The 20,095-nt window shown below is 40.1% G+C and overlaps 2 protein-coding genes across 6 annotated transcripts; both read right to left on the bottom strand.

Annotated features, from left to right (window-relative positions):
- Window positions 1-3,686: 3,686 nt before the first annotated feature.
- Window positions 3,687-12,116, bottom strand: LOC136430850 (DEP domain-containing protein 1B-like). 5 transcript variants are annotated; one of them, XM_066421892.1, is made up of 12 exons: window positions 12,097-12,116; window positions 10,256-10,349; window positions 9,502-9,761; window positions 8,920-9,105; window positions 8,646-8,776; window positions 8,346-8,393; window positions 7,746-7,892; window positions 6,467-6,973; window positions 6,035-6,210; window positions 5,417-5,602; window positions 4,804-4,950; window positions 3,687-4,534 (listed from the first exon to the last, which is right to left on the bottom strand). In XM_066421892.1, exons 2-12 carry the CDS (start codon window positions 10,319-10,321, stop codon window positions 4,397-4,399), a joined length of 1,992 nt encoding a protein of 663 aa, XP_066277989.1. In that variant the 5' UTR covers window positions 10,322-10,349; window positions 12,097-12,116; the 3' UTR covers window positions 3,687-4,396. The 5 variants fall into 5 exon arrangements, with proteins under 5 accessions (XP_066277989.1, XP_066277988.1, XP_066277991.1 ...); XM_066421891.1 differs by having other exon boundaries at window positions 11,794-12,115; XM_066421894.1 differs by having other exon boundaries at window positions 6,473-6,973; window positions 11,774-12,115.
- Window positions 12,117-13,568: 1,452 nt separating this feature from the next.
- LOC136430853 (multiple epidermal growth factor-like domains protein 9) lies at window positions 13,569-20,063 on the bottom strand. The gene is made up of 9 exons (XM_066421899.1): window positions 19,725-20,063; window positions 18,798-19,022; window positions 18,266-18,410; window positions 17,860-17,948; window positions 17,454-17,568; window positions 17,081-17,169; window positions 16,658-16,773; window positions 15,882-16,047; window positions 13,569-15,643 (listed from the first exon to the last, which is right to left on the bottom strand). Exons 1-9 carry the CDS (start codon window positions 19,777-19,779, stop codon window positions 15,498-15,500), a joined length of 1,146 nt encoding a protein of 381 aa, XP_066277996.1. The 5' UTR covers window positions 19,780-20,063; the 3' UTR covers window positions 13,569-15,497.
- Window positions 20,064-20,095: the final 32 nt, after the last annotated feature.

Consider the following 20,095-nt stretch of genomic DNA (forward strand, 5'->3'; position numbering starts at 1 on the left):
CTCTATATTTAGTTTTTCAGACTTAAGAGGAAGGGTCTACATACAGTGTAGGTGCTAAATAAAGAACAAATTGAAATCAAATTTAAAGGGTATTTACTCAGAAACTATTGATTTTAAAAATACATGTATGTACATACATTAAGCCCTTGTCACACAGCACGAAAATCGATCGGCCGACGATTCTGCTAGCTCTAAATGACATCTAACGTTTATGTCCGATTTATTCAAAACGCATTTATCTTAAAACCGCGCGGACAGAGCCAAATTTCAAACCCATGGGCAGAAATATCAGCTCTTCTAAAAAAAAATGCATGATCTGTAACTTTTTCTCCGCCTGTTCAACGCCGTGCGAGTATGTATTTATACTGAGGTATATGATGAAGAATTGTGCTAGGGTAACCCATTATCGTCCACTTCTGGATCTTTTCCCTTCTAGCGCTGTACTTGAAGAACATAGACCAGAAAAAAATGCACAGTAACTGTCCAAACTAGTCTACAGACAAATTATAGTAAAATCACTATGTCTTTCCGGCCACTTGCTTAACGCGATGGAAAAAAACTTGTTTATCTGTAAATTTTCCCCACATGCGCGGCACGTGGCGTTCACGTGGTAAACGCATGGCCATTATGTTTTGCTGTGCAAAAATCAACGAGATGGCTAAGGATCATACTTATGATGTTCTTTATTGCTCATGAGAACAGGCTTTGGCATAATACACCGCGACATGTGGACATGAGCCAAACCGGACGTAAATAGGTTCTGCACGTAAATAGGTCATGTTACGTTACGACAGTAATACGCCCAGTGTTCTCTCGATCGCCGCGCGATTTTAGGGATCTTTAGTCACCGAGCCCCGTTTAAAATGATATTAAGGTTGAAAAACGTTGAAGAAATAAGATCCGCCTAGACTTTCAATCTGTACCTAGAATCCCCAGCAGCCATCTTGAAGTTTTATGCACGGTATCCACCGTTCTTGAGACAGCTGTTTCTTCATTATTTCTAAATCATCTATTTTGCTCAATTTGAATGTCGTATCTTTCCACATACACCATGATATCACAGCGAACCAAAGCAGCCCCATACCACGACAAGATTGATATAACAACGGATATTATCACAAGGAACGCAAGCATTATGAATGAAGCGTTAATGTACATGTAGTACTGATATACATACAATAGCATAAGAATGATAAGGTATACCGAAATTAACTTGCTCAGGTTTTCCATTCTTTCGCGTTCCCTCGACAGCTTCGGTTCCAAATTGTCCCGAAAGACAGCATCTGCCTCTTTAAGCTTTCGTAAACAGGCATCTATGTCGACAAAAATTACATCCCATGCCCCTGCCAACTCACTTCTATCCACGGATTCAATCCAGACGTTACCTTCTAGATACTTAGAGAAAAGTTCGTGGTCCTTGTGGAGGAGGTTTCTTAGCTTACTAATAGATGTCCTTTTCTCTACGAACTTCACCGCTGAGCTGATCTTGGCCCACTCCACTCAGGCCACTTCCTTTGGACGTGTGTGCTGTATTCCCTGATGAAGATGTATTCAAAACACTCGAACCACAAGTCGTAGATGCCAAACAGGAGAAGTAGAGCGGTGCGACGGAATGGCTGAAAATGTGCTGTTCGCACACAGCAATAATCCCTTCCTCGGACGTCTGTGGTTGAACAAAGTCATTATCGTGGTCTCTGACAGCTTCTAACAGCGGATAACTATCTTTGCATTGCTGCATTCAAGCTCCCCTTGACTTCTCTGCAACATTTTCTGTTGATGCAGTTGTGAGGACATCGTAGCTTTTTTGCGGACTATTCAGTTACATTCCATGATTTATAGATGTCAATGGACATGAATGCTGGAAAAATAAAGAAACATTTTAATACTGTAAACGAATGATACATGTACATGTACGTATGCAGTGATTCACCTGTTGTTGCGAGAACAGCTCTGTTCTCTTTACTTCAACTTCTTTTGACAGCTGGATACTGAGTCCAAAGTTGAAGTCGTTTTCTAACGCGACAAAAGTTCTGTTGCAAACTCTGGACGCCTTTTCTGTTTAACGAAATTGTGCATTAAGCATACATTAATGGATTTCATTTGAAATCGTATCATTAAGGTATACGTGTGTTCAACAAGCTAGCCCTGGTGGACAGAGGACAACACTGCCTCGGCCTGGTGACATTCCGTGGCCTTCTGGATGAAAATAAAAGTCATTTTACGTGGCCACTATATGTAACTACGTTTTAACTCACCGCGAGAGATATATAATTTATAAAATCTGTTGTTATGCTCTTTTTAGACGTCATAGGCCATATATATTCGTATGTTTGTCATGCATATTATTAACAATAACTTTACACATTAACATCTTCAAGCAGATACGCAGTTAATCTAAAAAATCACGAGTGCCAAAATCCAATCTACGTCTACTGACAGTGTCAAGATCAATGAAATAACTGCGAACCGCGGCCGCATCTGCGTTCTGACCGGCCAAACAGTGCGTGGACTAGTCGTAATTTACGCTCATAAATAGTCTTGTTTGCAAAACCTTTTAACTCTTTACTAAATATACCTCTGAGAGAATACTTTTTAACCATCGTATGCGTTGTCACTGTCGGGCCTTCAAGGCAGAAAGATGTCTCACTAGTCGCCAACTCACGTCCCCACCTTCCTTTACAAAGGACTAAATATGACGAGAGGCCTTTGGTGGGCACTCTTTCGGACTACGCATTTTCGCTTTTTGGACACACCCATGTCTAAAATTACAAACGAAACCTCTTAGCCAACCAGGCTTTCTTTGCTTTTGTACAGACTCTCTGATTGGTTCACGCTATGCACAAGTACAAAGAAGTCTCTGTTTTTATTTACGTCGCAATTTTCAGTCTTAATTTGAACAGTGTAAATTTACACTTTCCCCACCTGTGGTGAAAATGGACTCCAGAATATGCAATGAACGATTGAAACTGAAGAGCGTATCTAAACCTGTCCGAGTATACAAGCCATCTTCAATTGATGTATATATTCGATATGTTTAGCATTGTGTCCAAAGTGTAAGGTCCCATTATGATTTTTGTATCGAGGACACATTTTCCAGTGCACTTTGTTACAACTTTCATTCACTTATCCCTGAATTATTATCTTAGGCACTCCCTTTGCTTTAGAGAACGTGTTGAGCAAATGTAGTTCCTCTAAACCACATCCTTAGCATTGCCTCCCTGAAATGTACACTAGGCTAAATGTAATGTTCTTCTGTATTTCAGTTGATTTAAGAGGTATGATCTTTCCCATGTGCCCTCTGAGTCCACCCACCCAGAAAAATGAAATATTACCTTTACATTGCCCCTGACTTTTGACCCTGAGCATGAGTCATCATCCTGGGGATGCAGGTTTCACTCTTCTGGAAACAAGTTTCAGGAAGCATCTCCAGAGAAGTAGGAAAAACCCCTAGTATCCCTCATAGCGCAAACAAAAGACCTCTAACCATTCAGATTTGTAGTCAAAAACATTTAAGACTTCTGGCCTTTGTGATGTCCTTGGATTATTTGTCTGAGAAAGTTTCTCAGACCTGCCCAACACCTTTCATAGTTATAGTATTTTTGCATCTATCACAATTCACAGTGATCATACCAAACAGGAGTTGTGTCATGGAATATTGCAAGATCAACTTTCACTGAATATCAAAACACAGGTAACAAAAAATCTTTAATGATAGTATAGTGCAACATGATGTTATGAGTCTACTGGAAATATTCATCTACTGTCAAAACAAATCTACAATGTCTACACACTGATTTCTAACAAGAATTATCTAGTTAATGTGCAGTAAGTAAAACGTAGGAGATACACGCACAATTATATAAAATCATGTGCACAATAACTATAATAAGATGTTGTGAATTGTCAGTGCAAACCTAAATGTGTACATTCAACTTAAGTTACGTTGGTGAGGCTGTTGTTTGGAAAAACAGGCACATTCCTGAACAGGGACAAACGATTGTTGCAAGCAAACAAAGACATTTACACTTAATCTACACTTAAACTGATTATCTTAAATTTTGCAACTACTACTACTACTAGTATGTATATTGCTAACAAACTTCACAACTAAATGGAACAACTTTAGCCCTAACAAGGAAAAAAGTCAAAAGTAAGTCATAGGAAAATTAAAAGGAAAAGTAAAAGAGAAAATGTATTATCATAACGACACAAAGGTCAGTTAGATTGATGACATGGTTTTGATAAATCAGCTCTTGTTTTTACAATTATTCATATTTACATGATTATTACTGTACATACATGTAATTGGAAACTTGATTGTTATAAACAATTCACACAAGAATAGCACTTAGGTCTGTACATCTCTATACATCAATGACATCATCTCGCATTGTCCTTAAAATCGCAAACCGTTGAGTTTAAGCAGTGGCTTTTTGATTTTAGGAAAGCTTGGCTTGGCTGTTTGTGCCCGTATGGGGTTCCCCTTCATCTCTGTGGCATGCTCAGCATAGATGTCTGGATAGATCTCCTTAAACTGCAGGGAGGAAATATCTAGCATTAGCCCTGCAAATGTCTTCAATTTCCAGGAAATATTCAATTGCATGAAATACTAGTATTCTTACAGCTACATGTAATCCATGGATCAACAGTCAGAACTTTAGGGGTTAAAGATAATGTACAAACTTGTAATACTCCACACATTGCACAAGGCCAGGTCATGCTATTTCTATGAACTATCTAGACATGAACACAATCTCATTCTGTTTTGAATTATATTAAATAACAGTGAATCTATTTTGTCACCTGCTTGAGTTTCCTCTGCCTGACCTTATTTGGCATGCGGGTGTCATGGAGGATGGACTGTAGCAGTTCTCCCAGGGCATGCTGGGATAGACTCAACTTCTGGTTCTCAAACTCCTCACAGCTGATCTGCTTGCAGAAGGTGACCCTCTGCAGACATCAAACAACCATGACAACATTCAAATTTCAACATCAAACAGCATACTAGGATGAACAAATGTCATGGCCATGTCATGTCATGGAGTAAATTAATAGATGTTAATATTATTGTATAATAATATCATCAACTCTTGGTTGGAAAAGGCCATTCTTTTTTGTTGAGGAGTAAAGTATAAATGTAATTTTGGGTTTCAATTTTGGGTTGCTGACAATATTTGGTAGCAAATATGAGTGATAGGAACATTGACACAATGTAAATTATTAGTGTTTGAACTTGAGGTAAAGATATGGTAGAAGTCAGACCTTGGTCATGCGAATAAGAAGTGTCAACCATGGATCTACAGCCTGTACAGGGTAAAAACTTTGCAGTAATACTTTAATATGGACCAAATATGGCCATTTAGACTTTATGTTATGTCCATGTCCTTGTTTAGCACAGAAACCCCCATGTTCTCACCTGTTCTGGCCTGCTCCTGTGCAGCAGCCTTTGTACTCTGTGCTGTAAGTCTGGAGGAGATACCAGGATGTCTTTGTGATGGTCCAGGAGGTAGGAGGCCATCTGCATGGCCCCGAAGTCATAGGCATACTGGTTCTGTTGGTGGCTACTGCCTCTCACTATGCACCAGGTGAAGATTTTCAGCATCTAGAGCAGAGGAGATACAACAGTCAGCTCTCAAAATATACACAGGCAGGAAGATATTACATAGCAGTACAAGATTGTGAACTAGACATAATTGCTGATGCTCAATGTGATAATGGTTACGGAATTCTGATTGCAACTACATAGCAGAAAGTCGTGCATGGTCAGATATTGTACAAAATAGAAGACAGTGATTTTGTTTATTGGTTTGGCTGACAGGGCAATGTACTATGTCTAGATTACCCAACTGGCCTCTGGCTACTAGTATACTACCAAGGGCTAACTTACGAGTATACAAATTTGTACACAAACAGTTATTTTGACACGGTTCTTACAAAAACAATTTTGTAAGGGGCAACAGAAAATCTGACAAATGGAGGAAAAGTGGATTTCAAACCTACATTTTTGTAGAGACATTATTCATGTTGCACGTACCAGTGTTCTGGCTGGAAGACTTGGGTGCAGGGTGAGGGAAGGGTTATTGGCTACTGTAGTCATGAACCGGGCCAAGAGCTGCAGCTTACGGTAGTCATTCGGATGAGCCAACAAACAGCACAGCTGCAGTGCTTCCGTAATGGTGGCCATCTGCACATGGACATGATCATCATCATCTGCAAATAAAGCGTGTAAATAACATGAAGGTAAGCATAGAAAGTGTGATGTTACCGGGTTCTGTTGTTATAGCATGCACCCATTACTGCATTCCATTCTACAGGGGCGAGACAGAAGTGCAGGAAGTTTGGCAAGCAACACCACAGGCATGGGAAGTGGGTGGGGGAGGGTGGGGACCAAGCCAGAAGGTTTGGTTAGGAAGCACCTTGTGCAGAGTTGTGAGTAAGTCCACTCCTGAGATGCCATCACAGTTACCTGTACCCTGTGTGGTAGTCTTGATATGACCGGCGCCGTGGCTGGGTCCAACTGTTCGCCTGATGTAGACAGGTCCTGTACGAGGGCCTGGAGGTTCGTGGGAGTCTGCAAGTTGGTTAAGTTTGGGATTACTCCAGCCGACGATGGAAAACATTCTCCCTCGTGAGAGCCTGGGTTTAGCTGCTCGATGTTGAGGTGATACGCCACCGTTGGAGAGACTCTTCTCACCAGACAGACATGTATAACTGGTCGCCCGTGACATGTTGCTGAGACCTTGAGGTGATACATCACTGTTGGAGACACTTCTCTCATCAGACAGACAGTCATGGCTGGCTGCTCGAGACATGCCCGGGCTGCTTGTGAACCGTTTGAAATAGTTTTGTTTTTTGTCAGTCGACATCATGGAGAAAGATTTGATTCTCCTCACGGTGTTGGGTCGTGTTTTGCGCTGGACATCTTTATGCAGAATCAACGGTTCCTTGCTGCCGTGCCCATCTTGGATATAGCCTGGTCAGAAAGGGGAGTTTTCTATGTACATTGTACCATATCATGTCACAGAATCAACAACTAGCTCTACAAAAAATCCCTGAGTAAAAAGGTTTGATCTCTATCTTGTTGTAGTTCCTGAAAAGGCAGACAGCGTGATGTAGCAGCTTCTTCCCAATAGATATGCAAATATTGATAGATGAAGGAATGTCTTATATCAATGAATCTTAAAACAAGATACATTTGTATTCCATATCAGAACTTGCATTAATGTTGTAACACTATATATATATAATTATATAGTATAGTCAAGAGAGAATGTATTCAATACTTATATCTAGAAACTTAATTGGTTTGTTGGATATTACCAGGCATTGAAATTACTTAATTAGTCCATGCAGTTGTCCCAGTACAACCTTACTCAAGCCACAAATCAGATGGTAACATCTGATACTCCGTCAAGTGGAGACCATGTCTCAAGTTACAAATATTCTACAATCATTGAATGCTTTGTCATGGTCTGAGTTCACATGCCTTATCCTTTTAGTTTTACCCCTTAACCAACCACTTGTCAATTTCTATTGACAACAAGTTAAAACTGTGGCCCTTAACCTGTGAGTGCCTTTCGAGACTTGTTAATCTGTGAATATTTGAATACAGACAAATATTTCCAAATTTCTACAGTGCAAGACTAAGCATGATATGTTCACCAATCCTATCACTCTATGTAGCTAAAGGCTGTTGAAAGCCCAAATGTTACTGTAATCCTTGTCAAGGTCACAAAACAACTCACCCAGCAGCCTGCTGATGAGACTGGAGGAGACGGGGTGGAGTAGAGGCTGTTCCAGGCCCTGGAAGTACTCAGAGATCACCTTCAGCACGTCTAACTCAAACCCAGAGTAACACAACTGCCACTCTGCCTGTTCCTCACCACTGCGCCCTAACAACAGGAACAGAGGTTTTACACATTGTAAAAATCTTAAATCATTTTTTGTGGTTTTCAGTTACCTCTTCACTATGAATTCATTAGACTGCAAATTTGCAATGTATTACTACTGTACTACATAACTGATTCCAACCGCAACTTCAGAACACCGCAAAAAAACAAATTTCCCTCCTACATACCGCAAAATAAAACCATAGCAAAAGTAAATAAATTTACAGTGCAAAATGTGATGAAATTTGTATCTAGCAGGAGTATACTGCACTGATACTAATGCTGTTAGGCAACATTTGTAGAATGCAAAAATCATCATCTTCAGTCACTTCAACATTTGCTTTGTATAGAAATACTATATTGATCATAACTGAATGAATGTTTGCTTTATTGATGACAAATTACTAGGTTAGGTCAACTGTTGGCAGTGGATTGAACACATATCGATGTACTCACAATTGGCCAGACATTTCATAGCAGACAGCACCCAGTGTGGAACATCATCTGTAATCAAGGTATTGAAGTGTTCAAAAGTGTGTTTTTTCCAAGAACTATCGTAGAGTGGAACTAGTTACCACCAAGAACAGTAGGGGCATCCTCAATAGATAGCTTTAAACATTGTTTGCAGCTAGGTGTGCAAAAGTTAGGTGTGACAGGTTGTTCAGTGTCTGAGAAGTTGGTTTGCTACACCAAAGGGCTGTTATACAGAATCTCTACCCTGACATACATGTAAAAGTTACAAATGGTTGTTCGAACCTTCCTCAGCTGTAGGCTCTACAATGCCAGATCGACTCCTTCTGGAGACATTGTGCTTCATGTAGCTGCTGTCGATACAGTAGCTGTCTATCATCCTACACACCCAGTCTTCTCCCAACAGTTCTGTGAGTCTGAAACAGACCAACATAAAAAATTTTGTCAATATGAGTCAAACACTGTAATAGTGAATATTCACAGTTAAGTCACTGGGCATGTTACCTGAAAACTTTGGATTATAATATATATCAATGCAACTGAGTTGAAAAATACTAACCTTTTTAAAGTGGCTTGATTCCATGCCTGCAGTTCCAGTTGTGGATCTACAGGAGGCGCTGGTGCCTTTGCCTTCAATGGTTTGTTTGCTTTCTCCCCACCAGGACAGGAGTCTACAGTTAAGGTGTTGGTGTCCCTGGCAGACAAGGGTGGTCGACTGCACACTGTTGGATAGGGCTCGGTAAATCTGTGGGCAAAAGATGTTGCACAATGCACATTGATAATCCAAAAACTTGAAAAAGGCTTCTAAGCCAGAATCAATTGTCAAGTTTACGAATTTACTATTTCTTCCTTACAACAATCACGTTTGAGTTAATGTAGATAAGTAAACTTTTTCACTCAAAAATTTCAGTTACATTTTTTGTGATTTTTAGCAGAGAAAATATTTTGAGGTTGTGTTTCTGGAATCTACTGCAATCAACTGTTGGTTTATTTGTGGCCTGTGCGACAAGGTAGAAAATATAGAAATTCTATAACCCCTCTTAAAATTTGAGAAAATTCACAGATGTTGTTAGTATTACATGTACACTCTCTGCCAAAAGTCTGACTAAAGAAAAATCCTGAATGAAAAATGCCCCCTCACCTGTAGATACTTTTGTTGTCCTGAAACCTACTCCCCTTGCCGCGGACTTCAGTAAATATCCCAGCAGTGAGAAACTTCTGCAGGAGTTGAACAGTCTGGTGCCTGGTGACGGATGGTCCAAAGTCACCACTAGTCCTCAGGTACTGGTGGAGCCAGTCCACGGCCTCGCCGGCGGTGAACGCACTGTCGTACTGACGGAGTAGAAACCGGCGCGTGCCTGTTGGCATGCCCTGACAGAAGGCCTCAATGGCTGCATTCCACTGGAAGGCAGAAAACAGTTGCTGTTAAAACAACAGGACCACAAAAAATGATTCCACTCGAAATCATGAAATGAAATTTCTTTGAGAGCAGTGTGTACTGTGCCCACAAATACAGGGCTAGTCTGTGCCTTGCCAATAAATCTATTTTGCTTTTTGCAATTGAAAAAAAAAGTGGCATGGCTAAATGAACTACACAAAGCACTGCAAAAAGGTATTATAAACTATGCCTATGCCTAGAGCTGTGGATAATCCAGCTAAATATGTACATTGTAAATGCAATGCTGACATAGACTGAATGCAAATCAAACAGCTGGAAGTCAAAGATTCCTATATGTTATAATTGTTTATTGTAAATCCTGTCTATTTAGTCTACAGGTATTACTAGTATGTCCACAAGCTTTGAAAAAGGATAATGTCTTAGTTTGTACAATGTAGTACACTGTTACACTCATATAAGTTTCCAACATGATAACATTGTACAGAGTTCTACTGACCATTTTGGTGGCCCTGTAGGGTTCTGCTGTACTGCCTACTGCTGTACTGGACGGATAAGCTGCCATTCTTGTGGGTTGGTCTCTGGACACTCACCTGTAACATAACATTTTGTAATGAGACTTGTGTCAGATTGTTTATGCTTCTTATTCATTTTCCATGTAACATATGGTAATCTGACTAATCACATCTGAAATGAACAGCGATTACTGATAAGAGGAGATATCTGAGTAAAATGACAATGGCAAATGACTAAACAAGGAAATACCTAGGGCCTACTAATCATAAAACAAACACACAAAACAGGAGACCTGCAGAGAACAAACAAATTCAATCCCAAAGAAAACAAAATCTATTTGGGTTGGCATGAACCTCAATTTGACAATGATTATTCTTTTGAACGCAAAAGCCCATTTCATCCCAGGCCTCGAAATGAACTTTTTCCCCTACTGTCCCAACATTGTCCCAAAAGTGGAAATTTTCACACAATCAACATCGTGCAAGGCACTAAGAGGAGTCATACTCTCTCATAGCTAGAATGGAACAATGATGCAGATTATCCATACAATAGCACCATTATATCAGGTTCATGACTGGTGTACTGATCCAGATGGCCATTGTCTCTGTCTATAACCTTGCATGCTAGTATTGAAGTTTCCCATGCGGCTATTGCGCCATCTGTTTTCTAGTAAATGTGTGGTTCCAGGCCACCACTAGAAAGAAAGGTAACAGGTCAACTCGCCCCAAGTCCAACTCGCCCCAACAGTTTACTACCAACTCGCCCCACTTCTAATTATTACTTTACATGCTAAGAAAGCCTTGTGACTCTAATTTCAACTTTCTCTTCTCTGTTCGGCATTAATGCTGATGAATGCCGGGGGCGCCGGCGGGCCATGTTGCATGTCTAGCCGGGTGAGACTAGAGCTAGCGGCCGTACACGGTGGCACGGCGGGCCGACATGCCGAAAGAAATGTTGAATTAGAGTCACACCGTTTTGTTAGCACATGTACAAGTAATACTAGTATTTAGAAGTAGGATTCATGCATATAAAACCAGTATAAAACCAAGTTAATAAGCCCTAATTTGGGGCGAGTTGGTAGTAAATAGTTAGGGCGAGTTGGACTTGGGGCGAGTTGACTAGGATTCGAAAGAAAGAAGGCTAATTGTTGAAAGTCTCCATTGGGTACCGGGTAGTCTTACTTTAGTATCATTTGTTTATCACTGTTTAAAAAAACGTCTTGGTAGCCCCTCTCAATTGACGAGTGCAACAGTCACACTAGCCTGGATGCCGGTCACCCCCAATCTCTAAAATATGAGTATTTTAGAGATTGGGGGTCCAGCATCCTGGCTTCAGTCGCACGGGAAACTTGGCTAATTCATAAATCGTAAAACGCTAACAACATGGTCACAGACTGCAGAGTTTTGCGCAAGTTGTACCACACCTTCAAATTTCAATCACTGTCTGATATCAGTAACGTTATATTCTACTATTGATATATGACTAACAGCTATTTACAAACCGTTAGAAAGGACGTGTAACCTTAACCGAGACCAACAGCAGCCAGAAACGAAACGACTTGAGCTACACGCCCAGACGAAGCGCGTGGAGTTTGGAGCTCGCCCCAGGGGAGGTCGCCTCGGCTTGGTCCTGCAGTTTCGTACTTCTCGGAGCCCTTCCGACCTCAAACGTCGCGTATCCAAGCCAAGCTGACGTTCAACGTTGCGTTACATGCATATTGGTCAGCAGAGCATCACCTGGAAACGGCGTTTAAATGAAGCCAAGCGTCTGTTTGCTTTAGTTGTACTTTAACTATTACCGGCGTCTTCAAGCATTCAAACTTACCGGGCAAATGCTAATCTGACCGTTGTGACCCCAGACGAAACCATGTAGCCCTGGGGGTGGTATTAGAATTAATAGCTTTTGTCTCTTTGTTTTGGGGTTACATTGATATCATATATCATTTTTTTTGTTTGTTAGAAAGTAATATAAGTAATTTTTTGAAAATGATTTTGACGAGGATGACACTATAGGATGACACATTTCACATCAGTATATTAAACCTTTTAAAAGGTTCCTTTTAAAACGTTCGAAATCAGATCGCCCAAGGTTGTGGTATCGCGCCAACGTATTTCAAAGTGAACGGCGCGAAGTGTGTGCGACCAAGGAGGTTTAAACCTCCTTGGTGCGACGCGACGAGCCGCGGGACATGGTTTTGAAAAGCAAGGAGGTTTTATATAGTGTGTGTGAAAAGGAAGGACTGTATTGTTTAACAAGTCATGGTAATACTATGTCCCCTTTGGTTTTAGATAGGAATACTGGGCGGGTCATTTTTGGAGCCACAGCAATGTCAGTGGGTTCTCACATAATTTGCTACCCTGGCATCCAGTCTTCCGTGATTTGGCAGGGCTCCCTTCGGGCCAGAAGGGGCTCTCTGCACCGGGGTTAATCTTTGGCACCCGGTTGTAGAGCCCTTTCTCCCCCCCGAAGAGAACCCGGCCAAATCATGGTCACCAGTCTCTACGGCCGGGTCGGTTTAGGTGTGTGCTATATTGACCCGTTTCTGTCAGATTGTCTTCTTAGCTGCCATATGGCGTTTCGCAGCCACCGTAGTTTCGCCGCCGCCGTAATTTAATCCAAGGCCGTAAACCAACAATCCGAGCGGGCTAAGCTGTCTGGGCGGGCGGGGGTCACTCCCAGCGCCGTAGAGATATCGGGGATCGAGCTCCCCGATGGTATTATTTCCAGGCTAGGAAGACTGGATGTAATGCAAGGGGGTTTAATGGGTGCCAGGGTATCACGTTGTATTCAGAATCAATAAGAATTTTTCTGCACTATAACAATATTTTTTTCCCACCACTGACAGGCATTCCTGTCACTTTTCCTTGCACCAGTGATAATAATCTTGTTACCAACACCTCATGATCCTGTCAACCCTAAACCTTATATAACCATAACCGTGAAGATGATCCTGTAAAATGGTGCAAAAGTAGGACTTATTGACATTCCTGTGCAAGACTGATTTTAGTAACGCGTTAATTTAATAGCTATTGAATATTTGAAAAAATGAGCCGGCTAGGATTGGAACCAACAACTTTCAAATTGCAAGGCAACCTCTCTACTCCATTTGCAGGTGATTCACTAAATGGATCCGATGTATAACGATTCAAAGGAATTCCTTATCTTCTGTCCTTAATTATAAGACTTCTTTGTTGTACTATTGACAGGATGTTAATAGCCATTGCATTTAATGTTTGCAGCATCAGCATTTTTTGTACATGGGACAAGTCCAAATACAAAATGTACCACAAACAGGCCTTGGTGTATTTGTTTATTATTTCAATGTCTTTTGTAAATGAAGGTGACAACTTTATTCCCTAATAGCTTATCCCATGTCCTTGCTTATCCTCATATACAACATAGTAAACTCATGTACCTTTATGATAATCAAGAAAATACAACACATATCTCTTACATTCAATATCACTTTCCACATGATGGAACAGTTCACCATGGATCAAGACTAATTTCCCATGGTGCAAACATACAACATGACATGGTGGCAGGGCCAGGATAGCCTGTCATGTATACAATGTCTCTGCATTGAGAGGAAAACTGTTCATGTACATTAATGGTGGGATGACTGCTGCTTGTTTGCTGCACAGTTTCCCATTTAAATCAACAGTAAGAGATGTTTTATATGAAAATGTCTGTGTGTGGGGATTTAAATGTTTTTAATGGAATATCCCTAACAACATACCACACTAAGGTATTTCTATGTTACAACTCTGCATTTCTGCCACTTCAAAAATCCAGCTGAAAAATAATAGGAGACCTATCATGTCTACAACTGTAACTTACAGTTAGCAGCAATTAAAGTCAGTTATCTAAACAAAATCAATAGTATAATATGCTCATCTTGTTTTGTTGCTTAGTTCAAACATTCCCAAAATAAAATCTCACAATATCATAGTGCAGATGTTAATCAACTTACTTGGTATTAGTCCTACCCAACTGCCAATAAAAACCATCTCAGATAGCATAGTACATGTCAATGTACAATATAAACCAAGTACATGTAGATTGGTTACAGAAAACCCTAGCTTCACAATGACAAAGGGTAAATTAATCTAAAACAAAACATCACTCATCATCACTGTTACTACTTGTCTTTTGCAGTAACATTTACATATTTTGGACTTTTTTTAATTATTGCACTTGATATACATTTGTATGTGCGTTCAGATACAGTGTAGCATCATTTGACATACACATAACCTTTTTTCATCACAAACCTTTCCTTATAAACTTTGAAAATGTTACACCACATTTAAAAAATCTGTAGTTCATATTTGTACAACTTACTACAAGGACCTCCCAGCAAAAATTCTTGATGCATATGTCACAGTAGAGATGGCGATGGTGATCCCATGTTACAGGGGAAAACAAAATTGACATGTGACCACCAGACTTTATAAGCAAAAAAAATAAATCTCTGATTTTAAAGTTCATACCATTTTTATGACCAATGTAACTAATGAAAAGATCACCAGTGAAGTCATTGTTTCTGATAATTTCCTTTGAACTTCAATAAAACATTCTATTCAGAAACCAATTTGCTGTGGAAGGGGCTACTAAAAGTTCTAAAGACTTGTTGCACTAACACACGACATGAAAACAACCGGCTCAACAGTAGTTAGTGAAATTAACATTTGGCCATGGTATGGTAACTGGCTTTAACTTCGCAGTGATTTAATTTTGTGGTAGAGAAAAAATGTTCACAGTTGAAACAATAGTAGCACTTGACTCTAGCCACATACTGAAATCACCAGCGCCAATCAGAAACCAAGATGCTATAGACGTCCTGAATTTTAGATGTACTGTACGTAGTCCTTAGACAAGCGGGTTGGCATGCAGGAGACAAAAATTTTCAAGGTGGTTTTAAGGCGATGCTGAAGAGGTCACAGTGAAAACTGCAAACATACCACCACTGTGAACAGTCCCCTTTTTTAGTAATTCTTTGACCTGGTTCTTGACATGTGCAGCTGGACATGAGAAGTACAAGACTTTGGGGAACATTTGATGTTTGAACATGACAGCTCAGTGGAAAGTAAGAGAAGCTGGACAAGACAAGGATAAAAATTTAACAAAATGGATATCATACTTTGCCTTGTGTAAAAGCTGCGATGTTACAAAGCCATACTGGATTATCGTAGAGTATATGTATAGGAGCTACACAAAGTGTACTAAAGTCCCTGGTACACTGGTTCCTCTGTCTTGTCCTCAGTATGCAGTAGTCTGTGTGTCTCTGGTGAGGATGTTTCCCCCTTTGTAAGCCTTGTCTTCTTGCAGTACACGCTAAGAGCTGACCCTGTGACCAGTGCCAAGCAGGCTGGAACATAAACAATAAGTGTCTGTGATACGCTGAAGAGGTGTAGAAGTCCATGGGATGGTGGGCAAGGGTACATGCCTTCAGCTTTCCAACTTGTTCACAAAGAACAATCGGTGATAGTCACTGCATTTTAGATACAAACTTTCTATGGCATGAAAGCTATCAAAAGGTTTATAAAAAACAATTTGCCGTTAGTATGAAGTAACATGGCTTAAGTTAAGGTACCAAAAGAGCCTACCTGCACATCCCGCAGCAATAAGAGCTATGAGCAGCACAGTAGGCCTGCAAGCCTGTGTGTTCGGGTCCTTGTAGTACAGGTTGATGTCCCCGCATGTGGAGGGCTCCGAGCTGCCTGATGGGCAGTACTGCTCGGGCTTGCACTTTTTTGGCTCACATGTTGCACACTAGGAACAAACGTCATTGTCAAATCAAGTCAAAGGTGTGTCATTTTCCTAAAGGTGCATTTCTTTGATATGTTCTCAGAATTACTACAATAATATCTTCTTTCCTTGTTGATTTGAAGTACAAATGATACATGTTCATCAGGCCTTGAAACACTTGGTGCATATGCACTTTTGAACACCCAAAATCGGAGCTGTGCAACTAATTTTGACTGTGGGTGCACCAGTGCACCTAGAGTTCAGTGTAGCTAGAATAAGAAAACCTCTGCTGTATTACTGTCAAAAATGCTAAGCTATAGAATTTCAGATTCAAGTTCTGAAGAGAGGTAGAGAGGTCTGTACTTAGCTTTTGTTGACAGTCCACTTTATGTTCTGTTGTAATTGTGCACCCAACATTTCCTGTGCACCCAAATTTTTGGGTTAGGTACAACAGTGCACCCATTCCCCAAGATGGATTTCGAGACCTGATTCATGTGTCGTTGGATACAAGATATTCTTCTTAGCCTTTAATTGTTGTGGGCTGTACAATTAATCCAGTATGAAAATTGGAATACGTCATTACAGAATAACCTTTTCCTCATAAGCTACACTGAGACAGATCCACAGTACTTACAGGACAGAAACTGCCAGCTGGACACTCTGTACATGCCTCACTCCCAGAACTCAACTGGTACCAGCCAGCTGAACATGGTACACACAGCTGAATATTGTCTGCATCTTTATAGAACCCTGAAACACAATAGATTACACTTAAAGCCTATGTAATTCCAGCAAAGATATAATTAACTGTGGATTTATAAACACTATACTAGAAGAAGATGGCACTGAATACCACAATTGTAGTGAGTTCAAGTTGTACTTGTACTGTTACAGCACAAATAAAAAACAGCACTGTCCATTTTTCTTCAGCAAGTAATCTTGTATTACTTCAAAGAGCTACACTTTATACTGCATGCACATCTGTGACTTTCATACATGTACATACATGTATATCTATCCACAAACATGCATGTACAATAAGAGACACTTGACTGACCTGGATTACAAGCGTCACACTCTGACATCCCTGAAAGCTTGGCCTCTGTGCCAGAGGGACAGGGATAACACTGCTTGCACCCAGTTTGGCTGGGGAAAAAATCAAATTGATACATGCACATCATAACATGTCTTGAGACCATTGCATTCTTAGACAGTCTTACCAATTGTGACTGAGTGTATACTTCTCATATCTTTATCTTGCACAAATGACTTAATGGAGATGATCTTTCCTCTAGTCACTAAGCAGGCTGACTGTCTATACATGTATTAACTTATCTTGCTAAAAGAGGAATCAGCTGCTCAAGAAATTTCAATACAACCACAAAAGTCTTACTACAAAGGAGTGACCTCATCATCTCTCTAAACCTTACTTGCAGTATGATCCAACCTCACACTCATGGCACTCTTCAGCCCTCATCTCTGGCTGTTTGTGTCCTTTGGGGCACTTCTGGCACTGACTGCTTTTTGTTTTATTTGCAAATGTTCCTGAAAAAGGGATACAACATAGCAGCTTTCATTTACGGTATACAAACAATACATTGATTAAAAGCAAGAGTAATAATCAAAGGTGAAAAACCGGTGTAGTATGTGTTCGAAGACAGCAATATGCTATAATGTCTGTTTCTTTCCACACTGTTCTTCATTATAAAATATTGCAATAGATATTTACTTATGGCCCTCTGTTCAAGCAATATTGCACGGAATACCAAATCCTTCGCTTTTGCCTAACTGCATGATATTGACAGAAATATATTTAAGACAAAAAGCTGAACTGACCTGGTGTACAAGGGAGGCACACTGCCATCCCCGTTTGGTTAGCAAAGAACCCAGGCCTACACGGAGAACACTCTGGATTCCCAAAGGTGCTATGAGGTATAAACACAGGATGCAGACATATGAACCATCAACTAGATATAGCGTATACATAGATAGATAGATAAATGCAAATATCAATTACCCAGTTGAATAATATCTAGACATATTTAAAGACTAACATCAATAATATAAACACACTGACACAGACACACACACACACACTTATATTCATACACAAACATGCACCTGTCTAAAGACCATGCACTCAAACAGGAAATGTATCCCTTCAACACCACACAACCTGGCTGTGCTATTAAATAATAAATCTACCGATCGACAAGCATAGTGGACGGGGCTGGGTACTGACCTGCTATTGTGACCTATAGGGCACTTGATACAGGAGACGGAGCTGTTGTTGGGTTGGTAGTGCCCAGGTCGGCACTTCTGACAGGATGACTGACACTGGCCCACCTCACCTAACTCCTTACAACAGTAGCAGTCTGGAAACAGAGCTGCGGCAAAAGTTTTGACACGGTTAGTATACAATATGACAGATTACCAATGTCTTGCTTCATTCTTACTAGTATTGCAGAAGAACACTACGTACTGAAAATTCCTCAAGAGTCAGGGTTGGCACAAAATTGGCCACTATCAAAATATATATACAGGAGTATATGAAAATGTTTCTTACATTTATCTTCTGACGAATGACAGAAATTTCTGTGTCAGTAGTGAGTACACATTACCTTAAATGGACATGTACATGTAGTCCAACAGTCACAGGTGAAAATGTTAAGTAATACTAGTACTAGTAGTAGTAGATACATACTATCAACAAATGTACCATTCTTCTCTTTAACTATGACATTTCTAAAAGCATTGATTAAGATGTGACTTACTGGTGTTTGCATAATATCCTGGCATGCATGAATTGCACAATGAGGCATTAAATCCTGAACAGTTTATAGAGGGTGGATTTAGAGAGCTGAGTGGGAAGAGTGCGGTTGTTGGTACGGGGGTCGTGGCTGCTAGGGTGGAGGAGTTCACCACGGTAGCCTCCGTCGTCACATTGGGAGTCTGGCTCACAGTACCATGCAGGTGAAGAAATGCCACAGCTGCAAGAACTGCAAATCAATCAAATAAATCTTATGATAGAAATGTCAAACTGCACAAAGTTACAAACTTACATTGCTATGTCACATGAATCATCCCCCCCCCCCAATAAGCAACAAACAAACATTTTACTCTACTTCTTCTCTACTTTTATAAACCTAAAAATCAAATTCTAAAATTACAGTTCAACTTGAAAATCTAACCTGGAATCTAGCTGCCTACCTTAGACAATGATATTGGCAAGGAAATTCTTAGATTATGTTGAACACTATTTTGTCAATTATTATATTGAACATAAATTGCTTGTGAATGTGATGACTATCAATTTTTTTTCAAAACACGTTCAAACTAATAGAACGGGTCAACAATCCCCTTAACATCGCATTCCCGAGAGTGCCAAATATAGCATGTGTCTTTGCACGTCAGCAGTTAATCTGCTTTACCCAACAAGTCTCAATTTTTACTTCAGTTCTGGGGATTTGAAATTCTGATATATTTTCTGACAAAAAACAACCAAAAAGCAATTTTGACACCCTCGAAATACCACTCATCCTTTGTGCGTTAAGGAACAACACGGAGAATGTGAATATATCAAGTTAAAACAAATATCCCTCCCCTTACACAAGGTACAAATGACGAGTAAACAAAAACTTAGGTTATGTCAACACTTCGCAACAATCCTCCAAAAACTACAACAAAAGTTGTTGTCTTACCATGCAGCACCGCTTTCAAAGAACCTGGAACTCTTGGATTCATCCAGCCAACCATCTTTCATCTTGAATGCTCCACATACTTTGGAAAAGTTACTTTTTTTCCTGAAATTCGCAGATAAGTTTGTCACCTTTCTAATTTCGTCACTGGTTAGGTCATATGACTGGACCAGTTGACCTGAAGCTTCACTTCCGGGTTATGATGTGTGGAATTTTTGGTCATCGAGTGAGGGGAAAAAGACTTGAGTTTTACGTTAAAGTCTTCATAACAAAGGTTTCAAAAAGCTGAAGTGATAATCTAGGTCTTTTAACAACATTCACCACCAAAAAACATCTCTACAGACTACTCTACTACTAATTTGATAGACTGATCC

This window comes from Branchiostoma lanceolatum, chromosome 3, assembly GCF_035083965.1.
Source record: "Branchiostoma lanceolatum isolate klBraLanc5 chromosome 3, klBraLanc5.hap2, whole genome shotgun sequence".
Classification (NCBI taxonomy): domain Eukaryota; kingdom Metazoa; phylum Chordata; class Leptocardii; order Amphioxiformes; family Branchiostomatidae; genus Branchiostoma; species Branchiostoma lanceolatum.

Excerpts from the sequence above, each read along its gene's own strand:
- LOC136430850 (XM_066421892.1), bottom strand. The coding sequence starts at position 10,321 with ATGGCAGCTTATCCGTCCAGTACAGCAGTAGGCAGTACAGCAGAACCC. Across the intron at positions 8,777-8,919 it reads AATCAAGCCACTTTAAAAAG|ACTCACAGAACTGTTGGGAG; the intron begins GTTAGTATTTTT and ends GGTCTGTTTCAG. Across the intron at positions 5,603-6,034 it reads GTCTTCCAGCCAGAACACTG|ATGCTGAAAATCTTCACCTG; the intron begins GTACGTGCAACA and ends CCTCTGCTCTAG.
- LOC136430853 (XM_066421899.1), bottom strand. The coding sequence starts at position 19,779 with ATGGTTGGCTGGATGAATCCAAGAGTTCCAGGTTCTTTGAAAGCGGTG. Across the intron at positions 18,411-18,797 it reads AGGATATTATGCAAACACCA|CTCTGTTTCCAGACTGCTAC; the intron begins GTAAGTCACATC and ends CTTTTGCCGCAG. Across the intron at positions 16,774-17,080 it reads GTGTGACGCTTGTAATCCAG|GGTTCTATAAAGATGCAGAC; the intron begins GTCAGTCAAGTG and ends ATTGTGTTTCAG.